The sequence below is a fragment of the Patella vulgata genome, chromosome 5 (genome assembly GCF_932274485.2).
Source record: "Patella vulgata chromosome 5, xgPatVulg1.2, whole genome shotgun sequence".
Classification (NCBI taxonomy): domain Eukaryota; kingdom Metazoa; phylum Mollusca; class Gastropoda; family Patellidae; genus Patella; species Patella vulgata.
This window is the reverse complement of record NC_065883.2, coordinates 78,284,974-78,302,209: the sequence shown is the minus strand read 5'-3', so window position 1 is coordinate 78,302,209 and position 17,236 is coordinate 78,284,974. Positions and strand designations below refer to the sequence as shown.

Below are 17,236 nucleotides of genomic sequence, written 5' to 3'. Positions count from 1 at the left end.
ATTACATATAACTTTTGCCGTGCACCACTGACAAGGGAAACCACACAGCGCAACACCAAGGAACTATCGGGGTCAGCATAGGAATTGAACCCAGGACCCTTTGGTTAGTGAATCAGCAACTTAATGTGTCTCTACTGCTTCCCTTCGTACCCTACTAATTATTACAATAGGCTTCTTCGTTTCACTAATTTAAAGGTTGCTCATCAGTTCCATACAGATCGGATGATAAATTTAGTCGTTAGAACGTTCACAAGGTGCAATAAAGTGAAACAAGAGCCATAACTCAAGAAGAAATTAACGGAAATTATTGAAATAAATAGTCTTCTTCATCTAACTAATATAAACAACATATATCAATTTCAAAACAATCAGATGTTAAATGTAGTCATTAGAGTGTTCACAAGAAATTGTGGACGGCGGACGGACGGACCGATGGGGTGTTTAACGGACACTCGAAATAAACTAGGTTATTTTGGGACTAACATATGGGTCAATTTTATTTCAATAATTTGCTTGCAGTGGCAAAAAACTCGAGGACCCGAGGAAAACCCACAAGGTTTGACAGGTTACCCTAATCCGTGTTATGTACAAAGGAGGGGGGGGAATCAAAACCACAACACTTGATCTAACGTGCACAAGTTAAATTATTTGGCCGCCCGAACTCTCCATATAGAACACAGTACACACAATCATTGAGATAAGGTTCCTTTATATGCTTTTAACTTTATGTACATCAATCGTTCCCGGACAACAATTTGTCCCCTAGGACTATTCGGGTCCAGACAATTTGTCCCCGGATAATACTACATGTATTCGTCCCTTAGGACTATTCAGCCCCAGATAATTTCGTCCCGAAAGACAATTCGTCCCCTAGGTCTATTCTTCCCCTATGTCTATTCGTCCCCTAATTATGATCAACAGCTAATTCTAAAGAAATTGAAGAAGTTGAAACTAACTGATGTCTGGTCTACATTGTTTTATCATACACAATAATGCATATTGATTATAAGTCAAGTGCAGTATTAACAATGGACAATACCCATAGTGAAGGGATAAATAGATTCTCTAACTCACAAAAGGTGTCGCTGATCATAGCTGATTAGTCCGAAAAAACTTCACGAACCATTAAGTTAAGGCCTAGATTTAATCTTAAATGTAAAACGATGTAAAACTTGCATCAAAACTGGGATTTAGGATAAAAAGTAAAGATTAATTCAGTTTTTGATAATGGAACTACCAGTATTGTTGTTCAAGGACATATTGTCCTAGGGACAAATAGTCCAGGGCCAAATTGTCCATGGGGCCGAATTGTCCAGGGCCAAATAGTCCTGATACGAATTGTCCGGGGCCGAATTGTCCTGAGGGACAAGTTGTCTGGGGACAAATTGTCCAAGAGCAACATGGATACATGTACATTAAATGTCTTTACTGGTTGATTCTTTGATGTAGAGAGAGAGGAATGGGGTTTAACATCCACTTGACGGGACTAACATATGGTTCAATTTTATTTCCATAATTCGCTTGCGCGTAGGAGTCTTTAGCAGTGGGAGGAAACCGGAGGACCTGGAGAAAACCCACGAGGTTGGACAGGCGACCCTACTCCTTGTCACGTACAACCGGGGATTCGAAACCACGCTAGTTGACTCAATGACAGACTTAATGATACAGCGCGCACGTGCTAACCACTAAGCCATCCAACCCCCCGATTCTTTGATGTCACATGGGGCTTCAGAATTAAGGAGGGAGGCTATCCGAAAATTTTATTCTGAAATGTTAAAGCTATTGAATTGAAAATAGTACAAGTAGTTAGGAAATGTAATTAACAAGGGAAAACTAGCATTAGTACCAGAGATATAGTGTATACTTTTTTCCCAAAAAAAAGTGTTACCCTGGTAATAACTTTTTTTTCTTTATTTTTAATGTTAGTTTTCTTTTGTTTATTACATTTATTGTATTTTTATCAACCAATTAACCGGTTCAATAATTTTCTAACCGTTAATTGCACAGTGAAAAGATCATTTTATCTACTGAGTTCATTGCAACGTAATCCTCAGCAGAAATAGCAAACACCTCTTGAAAGTGTATTTGTATTACACACTATGTTTCAAAACGGTATCTTGTAGCTTGCTCATATATAAAGTCATGTCACAAGGTTTTACTTTTCTTTTTAGGTTTCCTTTTTAATTTCAGCCTCCTTTTTAATTTTGGTCTCTTTAATTTTAGCCTCCTCAATTTTAGCCTCTTTAATTTAAGCCTCCTCAATTCTAGCCTCTTTGATTCTAGCTGCCTCTTTCATTTTAGCCTCCCTTTTAATTTTAGCCTCCTTTTTAGCTTGCCTTTTTAGCCTCTTTTTTACCTTTTCAGCTTCCTTTTCAGCTATTCGAGCTAACCGTTCGTGAGACTTGTAATGTTTTTTAAGAGTTGTACCTAGCCTGAAGGCCTTGTCACACAGCTGACACGGATAAGGCCTTTCCCCAGTATGTGTACGCATGTGACATTTTAATCCACTTTTACTACACAGTTTTTTTTTGCATACTTCACATTCATATAAAACTTTTTTCTTCGGTAATGTTTTATCACCAGTGTGCATCATATATATATGTTTTTTCAAATTACCTTTCTGAGTGTAGCCTTTGTCGCATAATTTACACCTATACGGACGAACACCCGTATGCTTATTCATCACATGGGACCTTAAAGCCCCGTTCGTTTTAAAACCCTTACCACATGTATCACAGGAATAATATATAATCTTGTCATGTATGCGTTTATGACTTTTCAAACTAGAGTTAACGCTAAATGATCTATCGCAAACATCACACTGAAACGGTTTTTCACCCGTATGGGATCGGGTGTGCTCCTTTAATCCAATCGGCCTATTGAAACTTTTGTCGCAGTATTTACATGAGTAAGGTTTTTTCCGAGTGTGCCAGTCTATGTGAAAATTTAGCTTCTTCTCCTCGTCGAATCTCTTGGTACATAGATGACATTTATACGGGATGATATTTTCATCAAAAACCATCAGGTCGTCACTAATGGTGGTAGGTATTACATCATTGGTGATTTCCTCGTCTTCTTGACCCTTTAAAACAAACAGTTGAAAACTTTATAACGTAACTTTTTCCATTAATGGCCCCGGACAGTACAGCGCAGTGGAGGTATACGACTGGCCCCCGGATCCCTTTACTTGATTTGAGGGGGATCACATGGCTAAGTGGGTAAGACGCTGGCTCGCTAGCCTGGAGGTCGGGTATTAAATCCCTGCATTGGCCGAGAAAGTTCATTCAGATTTTCCGGTGTGGTTTCCCCTTGTCAGTGATGCAGGACGGAGGGCCTGACAAGGACAGCTGTCCCGTGTACATATTGGCGTGCACGTAAAAGATCCCTTGGTAGTTGGAATTCGACATAAGAGTAGGCCGTAGTGCCGCTGCCCGGGCAAAATTTCCCTCATAGCACACTGTATGGCGTATGCCCGTCTTCATTAGCCCAGTTTAGGAGCAGAACAGTAGGACGTTAAACCTATTTCATTTCATTTCATTTTATTTTACTTGATTTGATATTTGTTTATTTTTTGCAATGTCTATATTCTGTCTTGTCCTCAGGTTTATCTTGTAGATTTTTGTCTTGTGTGTAGTGCAGTCCTCCTGCACTTACAAGTTAGAGAAACAACTAGTACGTGAGAAAGAGATAATGATACTGTGTAATTTTTAAGGAAGAGAGAGAGAGAGAGAAATGGGGCTTAACGTCCACTCGACACAAACCAAGTCATTTGGGGACTAACACATGGTTGAATTTTATTTCAATAATTCGCTTGCGCGTAGGGGTCTTTTAGCAGTGAGAGGAAACCGGAAGACGTAGAGAAAATTCACGAGGTTGGCAACCCTACTCCTTGTCACGTACATTAACGTTCAAACATATATTGGGGGTTGGATGACCGAATGGTTAGCACATGCGTGCTGTCTCATAAGGTCTGTCATTGAGTCAACTAGCGTGGTTTCGATTCCCTGGTTGTACCTAACAAGGAGTAGGGTTGCCTGGCTAAAATTGAAACATGTGTTAGTCCCGAAATGACCTAGTTTGTGTCAAGTGGATGTTAAACCCCATTTCTCTTTCTCTCTCAAACATATACCTACCTTTAGTTCTGTTTGTGAAAGAAATTTTGAACAATGATTTTTTATAATTGAAGCAGATATTTCGTCGGCTGTTTGATAAAATCGTCTACAGTTTGTTCGATCAATAAAATCAACCAACGCCTTCTGACACCTGAAACATAAAATAAAATAAAATAAATGAAATGGGGTTTAATGTTCTATTGCTCTGCACCAACTGGTCTAATGAAGACAGGCATACGCTCTACAGTGTGCTATGAGGGAAATATGAATGGACAATGGCACAACGGCCTACTCTCTTTTCAAATTCCAACTGCCAAGGCTTCTTTTTTTATACACGCCCACGTGTACACGGAACATGGCTTGAAATGTTCGCCTGTCTACTTGTTGCCGACAGGCGATTTTTTCGTCTGACAGGTAGCAAATAAAACTACCTGTTGCTTGCGACAAGTGGACTAAATTTTACTTGATGTTCAGTAAATTGACCACAACACTCACGTCCATGTCACATACATTTAATTATTTGTTTCTAAATGCAAGAAGTAAGCACGGAAATACCGCGAAAAGCCGCCATTTGCACTGTTTACATTTCGCTCTGTCGTAGGCTACAGTTACTCACACAGTTTGGAAGTAGACAATTTTATATCAATGAATTTCACACCATCTACGCTTGTTTTCATCTGCTTGACACTAGTTTATAGCATTATGGAGTATTTAAATAAATTAAAACGCACCCCCAAGTCACCTGAAATAATTCTACCGTAAGGCGTAACGACACCACAGTAAATATAGTAGTGGTTGGAATGGAAATGCACACGGCTCGTTGCTTGGTGTATTTAATATTTAAAAAGTTTTAAACAATTCCCATAAATAAAGGCTATGAATTATTTATAAGACAATTTGACAAAATCAAAAAATCAGGTCGGAAAAATATTTCATATATAAATATAATTTGTAGCGTAAATATAGTCCGGATATGTGAGAAGGGAATTCCAGGTGGCGTTATCTGTCCTTCGCACGCGGTAGATGTAAATACGGTGCCATGCACAGGTGTGATTTGTGTTTTGATATTCAATTTATAACGGATATTTTAAAATCTGAATTCTACAACTCAACAGTGAAGTATTCGATTTAGTATGGAAGTGTGGTAGCATGATACTTTGCGGAATTCACGTGGATACGGATGATAGAATTGTACGAATCTTCGAGTCGCTGAGCCAAAGCAGATTCGCCGGCTTTCAAGAACTTTTAGGCAATCCGATGTCGAAGAAATAAAAAGGTTTCATATTACGATATTTATATAGAGCAATGTACGTCAAAGACGTAACCACATGCGTGTGTACCTACATGTATGGATATGTGTCATGTGTGATGTGATTAGTCTTTGAGTTTGATAATTGAGAGTGACAGGTTATTTACTGAAGCGACATTTCAAGGCCTGCGGAACATCAATTGCCTCTAAAAGAACATTTACAAACCTTTCATTAAGATTGTCAAGTTTATATTTCACAGTAGCTTTTAAAAGTTCTTCTAGAAAATAAACATCGACATCTTTTGTTTCAAATATATCTGTATAAATCCATTTGATCATCGTTACTGCTGTACTGTAATCTAAATCTAAAATATAAATCATCATTTAATTACCATATTCAAGCTCAATACACAATAACAGAACAATCAAAATGAAATAAAATAAAACGGGTTTAATGTCCTACTCCGAGTGGGCTGATGAAGACAGATATATGCCATACAGTGTGCTATGAGGGAAATTTTGCCTACTCTTATATCGAATTCATACTGCCAAGGTACTTTCATGTGCAAGTCAATGTGTACATGGGACCGCGTTCTTTTCGTTTCATTAAATCGACTAGACAATTGTGCTTGTCAGGCCCTGAACGACTAACAAGGGAAAACCACACCAGAAAATCACGATGAACTTTCTCTGCCAACCAGCAACCTCCAGGCTAGCCAGCCAGTAAGCTATGTAAAATCATCAATTGAGAAGTGACATGTGGTGTTCTAGGCCGTAACATATGCTAATTACTTGGATTATGAAACACATGTCCGGTTCGAGTACCTGAGAGATCTATTGACCTTTAACCCTTGATATTTAAATATATCATACTCAAGTACCTACGAGATCTATTGACCTTTAACCCCTGATATTTAAATATATCATACTCAAGTACCTGCGAGATCTATTGACCTTTAACCCCCGATATATTTAAATATAATATTATACTTGAGTAGGCTTACCTGAAAGATCTATTATATCTACATCATTGAGATTACTTCCACACCATTTATCAAACCAGGTAGATAAAATTAATTTATGGCCACGGATCGATCTCTCATCATCTAATAATATAGTTATATCACTGGAAATATATATATAGAGAATCTCCTACCAGTCTTTTTTGATATCAACAAGCCAACAGTGAGGCTGATGTCCCCCGCCAAAATACCAAAATAAATAGATGACACATTAATTTATCGCACATTTATTTTTTTTAAAGTATCAAGCAATCAAACTGATTATCAACTATACACTTAAGTTTCATCACTCTCTATCAAAGTTATCTTGTCCTAAAGCATCAACCAACAAGGCATTGACCTAATCAACACATACACCAAGTTTGAACATTCTAGCTCAATTAGGAAGAGAGTTATCGTGCCCCAAAGGATCAACCAATCAAATTGCTTATCTCTGCTTACCCTAAGCGGAAAATGCTCATCTAATCAAATTGCTTATCTCTGCTTACCCTAAGCGGAAAATGCTCATCTTCGAACTCCATCAATGCATTGACCTAATCAACACATACACCAAGTTTGAACATTCTAGCTCAATTAGGAAGAGAGTTATCGTGCCCCAAAGTATCAACCAATCAAATTGCTTATCTCTGCTTTCCCTAAGCGGAAAATGCTCATCTTCGAACTCCATCAAGGCATTGACCTAATAAACACATACACCAAGTTTGAACATTCTAGCTCAATTAAAAGTTATCGTGTCCCAAGGCATCAACCAATCAAATTGCTTATCTCTGCTTACCCTAAGCGGAAAATGCTCATCTTCGAACTCCATCAAGGCATTGACCTAATCAACACATACACCAAGTTTGAACATTCTAGCCCAATTAGGAAGAGAGTTATCGTGTCCCAAAGCATCAACCAATCAAATTGCTTATCTCTGCTTACCCTAAGCGGAAAATGCTCATCTTCGAACTCCATCAAGGCATTGACCTAATAAACACATACACCAAGTTTGAACATTCTAGCTCAATTAGGAAGAGAGTTATTGTGTCCCAAAAAGTGTGACGGACAGACAGACGGACAGACAGACGGGACAGACAGACGGACAGACAGACAGACAGACAGACAGACAGACAGACAGACGGACGAACCCATTTTAATAGTCCCCTGCTTTCTTCGAAAGGCGGGGGACAAACAATATTTCACTTTTACTAAACATTACGGCATAGTGATACATCATTTTTTGACAGCAATTCAACCATTGCAAAGTCCTTTATATTGACCCAGTGTTTCCATCAAGGTCAATTGAATAACAATAGTTCATTTTTAATAAACAATAGTTCATTTTTAATAAAAAAAAAAGTTACTTTTAATAAGAAATGAACTGTTCTTTGAAAATAAAAAAAGTAGTTCCTTTTCAACTGACCAATCAAATTCATGTAAAGCGATATCTCCTAAGGAGATATCACAGTAGATTATGAAATATATCACACAAGCGATATCTACTGTAGAATGTATTATTGGGTGATAAATCAAAATCCATGTCTGTTTGTCGAAAGCATGGTTATGTATCAAGTTTAAATTTAATAATTGTTGAACATCAAATATTTACAAACATCAAGATTTTGATTCCTTTGGCTATGATCCTCACATACAACAGCTGTAAGCAACCCATCGAGGGATTGGCACGTAGTTACTAGCTTTTCCTTTAAAAGAATTACCTATATATGCAAATCTTGGCCATATAAGCGGGATTTAATTCAAATTGGGGACTAGCCGTTCCCTTAATAGTATTACCTGTACAGTAATTTGCCATACAACCCAGCAACGGTTTTAAATAATCTATTGCTATGTTCAGTATGATTATCTTCCCCTTGACCAGCTAAAGCTAACTGATATTTTATTTCAACTTCAGATAAATGTTTTTCAAGTAACGCATGTCGCTCCTGTAACTTTGTCAATTCATTCTTCCAGAACTTAACTGAAACAGACATAAAAAGATACATTATGCAAGAGCTAAATCTACTTATTTTGCAGGTGTTTCTTTAGTCCTTAAAGGCTCAATTCCACTCTTGTTGTAACTGAATAGTATGTCCCAATCTTTATTCTGGTCAACAAATTGTACTTATTTAGAATATTTCAATTAATTGATGATACAAATTTCATCTTAACACACCTTATTTAAAAAATTTGAAAAATTCAACATAATGGTTTGAAACGTCTAACATAAACCTTTTCAAATGAAACTTTGATTTAAAAAAATTTTCGAACCCTCTGGACAAGTAAAATAGGATGTAATGGTTAATTTACACAACAGGTAGGACACTTAAACATCTAGTACTTAGATAGAGATATTATTTATTTTCTGGAGCTTTCAAGCCAGCAAGAGTGTTATTGTCCCTTTAAATGTTGCATAAACTATTAAGACATTTATTAACATGACAAGGCCCTAATCAACTCTCTAGACCATCCTATGCTTTTTATTTTTAACAGATTTAAATGCGATTGGCAGTTAATGATTTAATTAAACAAGTGGTTGCCATCCAAGATAAGTCCACATTTTCACGATATGGACAGAAAAAAAGCTTAAACAAAGCAGTATTCCAGAAAGTTATGGTCCGATATGCACAAGTACATGTATTGAAAGGAACCCAGACCTTTGGGATGTAAACATATATGTTTAAGCTTCATTAAAATTGGATAAAAATTGTGACCTCTAGAGTGTCCACCATACTTTTACACTATTTGCGTAAGGTTAGCAACTATTTTGTCGGGCAGTTTCTGTTCAATTTTCAAGAAATTTGAACTTTACTACACTCATTAAGAGTGTAACAGTGATATGTTTTAGCGGTTTTTAAAATCGGATCAAAATTGTGACCTCTAGAGGATTCCACAAGCTGAAATCGTGATTTTTTTTTGGTAATTAGGGGTCACAATCCAGGACGTTACAATCCAATATGCGTGAATATTGAAAGAAATTGAGATCTTTGTGTTATAAATATACATTTCAAGTTTCATCAAAATCGGATAAAATTTGTGGCCCCTAATGTCCACAAGCAAAAAACGTGAAATTTCCAACAATAAGGGACCACAATTCATGAAATTACGGACCAATACATGCCAATTTAAAAAGGAAACAAGATCTTTGGGAGGTAAACCAATATTTCAAGTTTCGACAAAATAGGATAAAAATTGTGGTGAGACGGACAAGGGCGACGACAATAATAATATGAAAATGTGTGCGTACAAAAATTGTGTTTGTGATGTAACGACTAACGTAAGTCAGTGTGGTATAACAAGGCTTTTTTTTTTTGTAAATTAATTATGCAAAATAATTGCGGTATCGCGTAACGGTGTAGTGTCCAATTAAGTTTAACTGCAAGTCCGTATACAACTCAAGGTCTCAACAGTAGTCGGGTTGAATGAAGCGGAGGTCATGTCATGTCGTAAAATATGTACGAAGTCCATCCATTTTGTAACCGACATACGGGTGATGATATGATCATTAGCAGTTATTTCTATGTGTCAACCCATCTGTACTCAATTTCGTGTCCAATATCTTGTTCGCTTCGCCAACACTGACAAATTAATATTTACGACAATTTGAGACCTAATTGCGACTATCAGGTCAATTTATGGCAATATGGACGATAACAACAAAACGAGTGAGTCGTTATGGACGTTAAAGTTTTTATGGCGATTTTTCTGAAATATTACGTCCTTACTACCAAAAATGGTCCCGTTACCTACATTCTCAGATACATTAACTACAAATAATTTAATTTCTAATATGACAGTAGCTTTCTAAGTACAAAAACTTATTTAATCGAAGATATTCACCTGAACTCCGAATCTGAACGATTGACTGCAAATTTTCATTCTGATTCAAGAGAACAGCGCGTACGTAACAGGGACAAGTTAGGGCCTATGTTTCAGTACAAAAAACATTGACTTATAATCTAAAAAATCTTTTTTTTTTTTATTTTAGGCAATGGACGTGGCAGTAAATTACGAAAGAGAATCTCACACATTTCTGATGAGGAAGATGAAGGCAAGGTTTTATCTATAACTACATGTAGTACAACTTCCACAAATTGTCTACAAAAATATAAATATGGAAGAAGAATAAAGAAACTGAAGGAAAGTGATGAAATAGAAAATTTTAGAACCCAAGAATCAATAAGGGCTAGCATCTACAGACAAAGTCTTTCCAATAAGAAGAAAGAAATGGCTAATAAAAAAGCTGCAGAAAGAATGAGACGGTACAGACAGCGCAAAAAGGAAAACGAAAATTGTAACCCAGCAAAAAGAACTTGAGCAGAGCAAATCTCATCTGAAAAGCAAAAAGAAAAACAACGTGAATATTGGCGAATGAAGAAGCAAGAATGTCGGAAAAGGCAAAATCTGCAAGACAAAAGATGTGGTAATGAAAAACAGAGACAACAATATAAACTTCGAGTCTCACTTGTCAACAATGACAGGAAAGTAAACTCATCAGATGAAACAGAATATGATGATGATGGTAAGCTTATAGAAGTATACAACGATCACGCTGTAGAATACGACAATGATGGTAAGCTTATAGAAGTATACATCGATCACGCTGCAGAATACGATGATGATTGGGAAGCAGATGAAACACAGTACAATGATGGTAAGCTTATAGAAGAATATAATAATCATGAAAAAGAATATGATTATAAAACTGATGAAGAAGAATATTTTATCGGCCGAAACGCTTTGGAAGAAATCAAAAGGCTCAAAATGAAAGGAGATCATAAATCACATGAAATAAGGAGAGTTGAATAAGATTGTAGATGAACAACAAGACTGTGTCTATTTTTGTTGATAACCATTTTGATGTATTTAATACAATTTTCTGTCTAATGAAATATGGAAAAGTTAAAATTTACTTCTGAATTTTTATCAAACTTCATAATAATAGCTTTTTATCATGTTGATAGTAAGTAATAATAATGATAATTTATTTATAATGCGCCTATTACCAATATAAAATACTGCTCAATGGCGAAGTTAACATTTTGTGGACATCTCACATAGAAAAATAAAATAAAATTAAGTGGATGATAAAAGAAATCAAAATGGCATAGGATAACAATCAAAATATGGTAGTAAAGATTATAATAAAATATGACATATAATTAACAAATTAAAATAGCTAAAAGTAATAAAGAATAAAATAGAACAGCGCCTAAAACAGTATACAATGAACTCGGATACCTGCATTAAAAGCCCTAGTAGTCAACAAAAAGGTAGGTAACAAAGATAAATACACCAAAAAGATTTTGATGTCCTGGTTACTGTAAATAAATTTGTTTACAAAATGGTATGTCATAATTTAGTATAGGCCTACATGTACACCTTTTGGACTTTAAAGTGGCCAAGTACATGACTTATTGTCATTTTTTACACTTGGGGCTGCAAGGAACATAGACTTTACACTGATTTTATTCCTTTCATAAATGCATGTAACTGGCTTTGGAATTTTTGGAAAAATACATGGTCTCTAGTGTCAGTTTGAAATATACAGTATCTGTCTAAACTCGACGAGGTTTCGATTCCCTGGTTGTACGTGACAAGGAGTAAGGTCGTCTGTCTTCGTGGGTTTTCTCCGGGTCCTGTGGTTTCCTCCCACTGCTAAAGACCCCTACACGCAAGCGAATTATGGAAATAAAAAAATATAATTGAACCATGTTTTAGTACCAAAAGAGAGAGAGAAATGGGGTTCTACACAAACTAGGTCATTTCAGGACTAACATATGGTTCAAACTGGAGGACCCGGAGAAAACCCACAAGGTTGGACAGGCAACCCTACACCTTTTCACGTACAACTGGGGAATTGAAACCACGTCAGTCGACTCCATGACAGACCTTATGATACAGTGTGCACATGCTAACCATTCACCCCCCCCCCATTTCCCGAAAAGACCTAGATTAGTTGAGTGGATGTTAAACCCCATTTCTCTCTCTCCCTTATGAGCTGATTTATAGGTGAATTGTGTTTTATAATCTAAAAAATCTTTTTTTTTTTATTTTAGGCAATGGACGTGGCAATTCATTACGAAAAAGTAAGAGAATCTCACACATTTCTGACGAGGAAGATGAAGGCAAGGTTTTAACTACAACTTCCGGAAATTGTCTACAAATAAATAAATATGGAAGAAGAATAAAGAAACTGAAGGAAAGAGATGAAATAGAAAATTTTAGAACCCAAGAATCAATAAGGGCCAGCATCTACAGACAAAGTCTTTCCAATAAGAAGAAAGAAATGGCTAATAAAAAAGCTGCAGAAAGAATGAGACGGTACAGACAGCGCAAAAGAGAAAACAAAAATTGTAACCCAGAAAAAAGAACTCGAGCAGAGCCAATCTCATCTGAAAAGCAAAAAGATAAACAACGTGAATATTGGAGAATGAAGAAGAAAGAATATTGAAAAAGGCAAAATCCACAAGTTGTAATGAAAAACGGAGACGACAATATAAACTTCGAGTCTCACTCATCAACAATGACAGGAAAGTAAACTCATCAGATGAAACAGAATATGATGATGGTAAGCTTATAGAAGTATACAACGATCGTGCTGTAGAATACGACGATGATGGTAAGCTTATAGAATTATACAACGATCACGCTGTAGAATACGACGATGATGGTAAGCTTATAGAAGTATACAACGATCGTGCTGTAGAATACGACGATGATGGTAAGCTTATAGAATTATACAACGATCACGCTGTAGAATACGATGATGATGGTAAGCTTATAGAAGTATACAACGATCGTGCTGTAGAATACGACGATGATGGTAAGCTTATAGAAGTATACAACGATCACGCTGTAGAATACGACGATGATGGTAAGCTTATAGAAGTATACAACGATCGTGCTGTAGAATACGACGATGATGGTAAGCTTATAGAAGAATACAACGATCACCCTGAAGAGTGCGACGGTGACTGGGAACCAGATTAATGATGAAGAAGAATATTTGATCAGCTGAAATGTTTTGGAAGAAATAAAAGGCTAAAAATAAAAAGAGATAAAATTGCTTGTAATAAGGAGAGGTTAGATGAGATGTGTTTGCGATGGTGGAAAACGTCACCCCGTACTAAAATGATCTAAGATGACGAGAAAACACAGTACACAATAGTGCTGGCACGATATAACATTAAATTGTATCGCAATTCACTTCTCCCGATTTGTGTATTGAATCTCGAGATTCTGAATTGATGTATCATGATTCTTCTTTTAAGCGTTTATTATTTTTTTGTCGCTCTTAATTATCAACAGGTACACAAACACTCTTAAATTGTTTTGGTCCTTATTTCAATCCACATCAAAATCATGATATAAAACAGTTTTATTTCTTCGACATCGGTAGGACTAAAATTATCAATTATTCATTTATCCTGTTGTTTTCTTGGTATATATTTACCTGGTTGTGAATAGTGGTATGAATCCCAATAGGTATCATGGCTGCAGTGTCAATACCCAGCATTAGTACACAAATAACAAGAAACTGAAGATCAGATGATACAACTGTTGAAGAAGAAAATTCTGTAAGGGAATTTTATGTACCGAATTCAGAAGCTATTTCCACAAGAAACATACTCAAAAGAGTATTCTTCATAGATAAACGGTTACAATACATACATACTATGTAAAGAAAACCAACAAACCATGAAGTTTCTAACTTAGACCAAGAAAAGCAAAATTCCATGTTTATGTGAGAAATGTGCGAAACAGTAAACAAAGTATTGCATAAAAATTCATTTAATGTATAAAAGACTGCTATGTCCGTGTCGAACTGACTTTATAGAAGACTATCCATTATCAAAATGTTTGAATCGTCAGTGCAGTAATTATGGTGTTTATTTATTGGAAAGTTTAAACAGTAAAAGAAAAGTCTATCTAACAAGAAAGAACAGGTTAATGAGCAAATGAGTTGAGAAAATTTGTGAATCACTACTCAAGGATCTCTAAAACCATTACTGGTACTGGGCGCCCATTGTTTGTGCAGTTTTTCGTAGTCGGTACGATAAAAAAACATCTTTCAAAAAATGTATTCCAATCGCTAAATATCGCAGGCTAGTGATAAGATCAAGAGTTGATTATGGTCTGGATCAGTTAATTAATGTCTATTTAATAATTTACATAACATTTCAGGCCTAAAGAAAGACCTGCGACAGGCAGTACATGTATGTTTAAACTATTGGAGATTGTGTCTTAACAAAGAAATATAAATTACACTGAAGTTTCATTACGAGATATTTTTATTTTTTCAAAAAGAATGCACATCGTCTTGTTCATTTCTTTTAAGTTGTTAGTATACTTTAATGTTGTTGCTGGTTGAATAAATTCATATCCAGATGATACAGTTGTTCCTGGTTCGATGCCGACCTGAATTCCAACCATCCAGTCAGACTGTTTCAGCTGCATTGACAAATAATAATCGATGCCCGAAAAATTGTAACACAAAGTAGAGTGGCTCCAGACAAAATGTTTTAATCCATAGCCAATTCAGTACAAATTTAAGTGCTATTCAATTAAAAGAAAAGTCATCTTCAATAGAAGGCTTAATCTCGCCTTAACTACGTACATCTTATCAAGCCCTTCAAGTAATACCCCACATATTTTAGCACTAATTTCGATTGGGTATAAGCACAGCTTGTGATCCTATCAGATTCCTTCGTTAAAAATATGATTACGATTATCCAGTCTCACACTTCTAGCTAAAATGTCTACATGTGACAATCGAGTTGCAAAGTTCAAGGTTCGATCAATTTCAAGGTTGCTGGAAATCATGGTTGATCAACAAAGGCTGTAAACTTGTCTATTTCTTTTTCTATGGAGGCCGCCATATTTGTTTACAGTGTGTTATGTGCCACGACCTCTGATTGGATAATGCTAATTAGTCACGTGTAAACACAACGAGCGCAAAAATTCGGGAATTGTTGAGTATTGAAGCAACGACTAGATGTTGTAAATCTCGCGTTCGTTGCTTCAGGAACATGAAGAAAAGTAAAACTAGTGTTTTATTAGATTTTGGGAACGTTATTTTGGCAACTAGATGAAATAACAAGCAAGCAGTGAGGCTGATGTACTCGGCGGAAATCCCAAAATAAATTGATGACACATATTAATCAGTCATGGTTTTGAAGTACCGATACCTGGTAGAGAAACTATACACAAAGTTTCATCACTCTTCATCAGTTAGAATCAAAGTTATCTTGTCCCAAGCCATCGACCAAAGAAATTGCTTAGCTCTGCCTACCTTTAGCAGGAAATGTTAATCATTGAAGTCAGTCAAGGCATTCACCTAATGAACATCTGCATCAATTAAAAGCAGGGTTGTTATGTTCCATAATCTTGACCAATCAAATTGCTTCGTCTAACAGAAAATCTCATTGAACTTCGTCAAGGTGAATCCATACTCAGAGATTCGTCACTCTCACCCAATTAGAACCAAAGTTATCACGTTCCAAAGCCTCAACCAATCAAATTGCTAATCTCTGCTTAGCCTCAGTGGAAAATGTGCATGGTGCTAACCACTCGGCTATCCAACCCCCCTCAATTAGAAGAAGAGTTATTGTGTTCGAAAGTCTCAACCTATCAAATTGCTTATCGCTCTGCTTATCCTGAACAGAAAATGCTCATTATCGAACTTAGTCAAGTTTATTGACATGATTTAATGAAACTATGCACTAGGTTTCATCACTCTCACTTAATTTGAACTTAAGTTATCGTGTCCCAAAGCATCAATCAATTAAAATGGCTTACTCTAAGCTGGCTTACTCTAAGCTGGCTTACTCTAAGCAGAACTTGCTCATCTTCGAACTCCATCAAGGCATTGACCTAGTAAACACCTACAACAAGTTTGAACGTTCTAGTTCATTGTGTCCCAAAAAGTGTGACAGACAGACCCATTTTTCTAGCTAGAGCACATAGCTGATGTACTTTTTTTAAGCCACGATTAATGCATGATACATCTTAAAAATAAGATAATTTTATACTATTAATGACTAATTAAACTTACAGAGGCCAATGTAATCGCCTAACTCCAAATATTCGCGTTTAAATTAATGAAGCAATGTTTTTATCCGACATACATGTACATCGCCAGTTTAAAAATGGCATTCCTAGTACCGGTAACGGCTTAACGTCTTGATTTTAAATACGATGATTTATATCCGTTTCAGGTAGGATTTAATGATTCGGCCTATAATTGTAGTTGGATGTGGCAGAAATATTATAAATAAAAATAATCACTAATCAGTCGTTGTTTTGTTGAAAAATATTGTTAGTTTGGCTTACTGAAAGTTACTGTACCCGGATGTTATTTGCGTTGAGCTTTGCTACGTGGAACTATATAGCATCAACTCTTATTTAGAAACACGGATGGTTGAGAGATGAGGTTTGTTGACTACCATTTTCCCCCTCCTACTTCTACTTTCTTGCAAAATTGTTCATCACTAATATAAAATTAAAGACACGTTTAAGTCATTTATTTTGTTATTTCGCTTCAGAAATGTATAACTAAAGAATTCAATTAGATTACTTAGAGTGTCAAATCTTTATAATTATAATTATTAGTTTTAAAATCGAAGGAGAGAAAAAAAATGTGATTACCGTCCTCCATTTTAAACAACTAAGTCACGTGATGATCTAGTTGTATATACAGACCATCCTTGGATCGGCACAACAAATCAAAAGGCCAGGGGACCAAAGTACTATTCATTTAAAGGCTCAATACCACTCTTGTTGTAACTGAATAATATGTCCCAATCTTTATTCTAGTCAACAAATTGTACTATTTTACAATATTCCAATTAATTGATGATACAAATTTCATCTTA

General features: G+C 35.9%; 1 protein-coding gene and 1 long non-coding RNA gene across 4 annotated transcripts; one reads left to right on the top strand and one right to left on the bottom strand.

The window, feature by feature from the left end:
• Positions 1–2,073: 2,073 nt before the first annotated feature.
• Positions 2,074–17,062, bottom strand: LOC126822679 (zinc finger protein 486). Of its 3 annotated transcripts, none has more exons than XM_056101427.1 (6): positions 17,010–17,062; positions 8,157–8,340; positions 6,366–6,487; positions 5,588–5,726; positions 4,134–4,263; positions 2,074–3,082 (listed from the first exon to the last, which is right to left on the bottom strand). In XM_056101427.1, the coding sequence occupies exons 1-6, from the start codon at positions 17,017–17,019 to the stop codon at positions 2,249–2,251; spliced, it is 1,419 nt and encodes a 472-aa protein (XP_055957402.1). In that variant the 5' UTR covers positions 17,020–17,062; the 3' UTR covers positions 2,074–2,248. The 3 variants fall into 3 exon arrangements, with proteins under 3 accessions (XP_055957402.1, XP_055957403.1, XP_055957404.1); XM_056101428.1 differs by lacking the exon at positions 17,010–17,062 and adding an exon at positions 16,695–16,871 and having other exon boundaries at positions 6,366–6,467; XM_056101429.1 differs by lacking the exon at positions 17,010–17,062 and adding an exon at positions 9,607–10,312 and having other exon boundaries at positions 6,366–6,467.
• Positions 9,946–14,640, top strand: LOC126822711 (uncharacterized). Its single transcript, XR_007680954.1, has 3 exons — positions 9,946–10,024; positions 10,348–11,013; positions 12,419–14,640. It is a non-coding gene; the product is annotated as an uncharacterized LOC126822711 (long non-coding RNA).
• Positions 17,063–17,236: the final 174 nt, after the last annotated feature.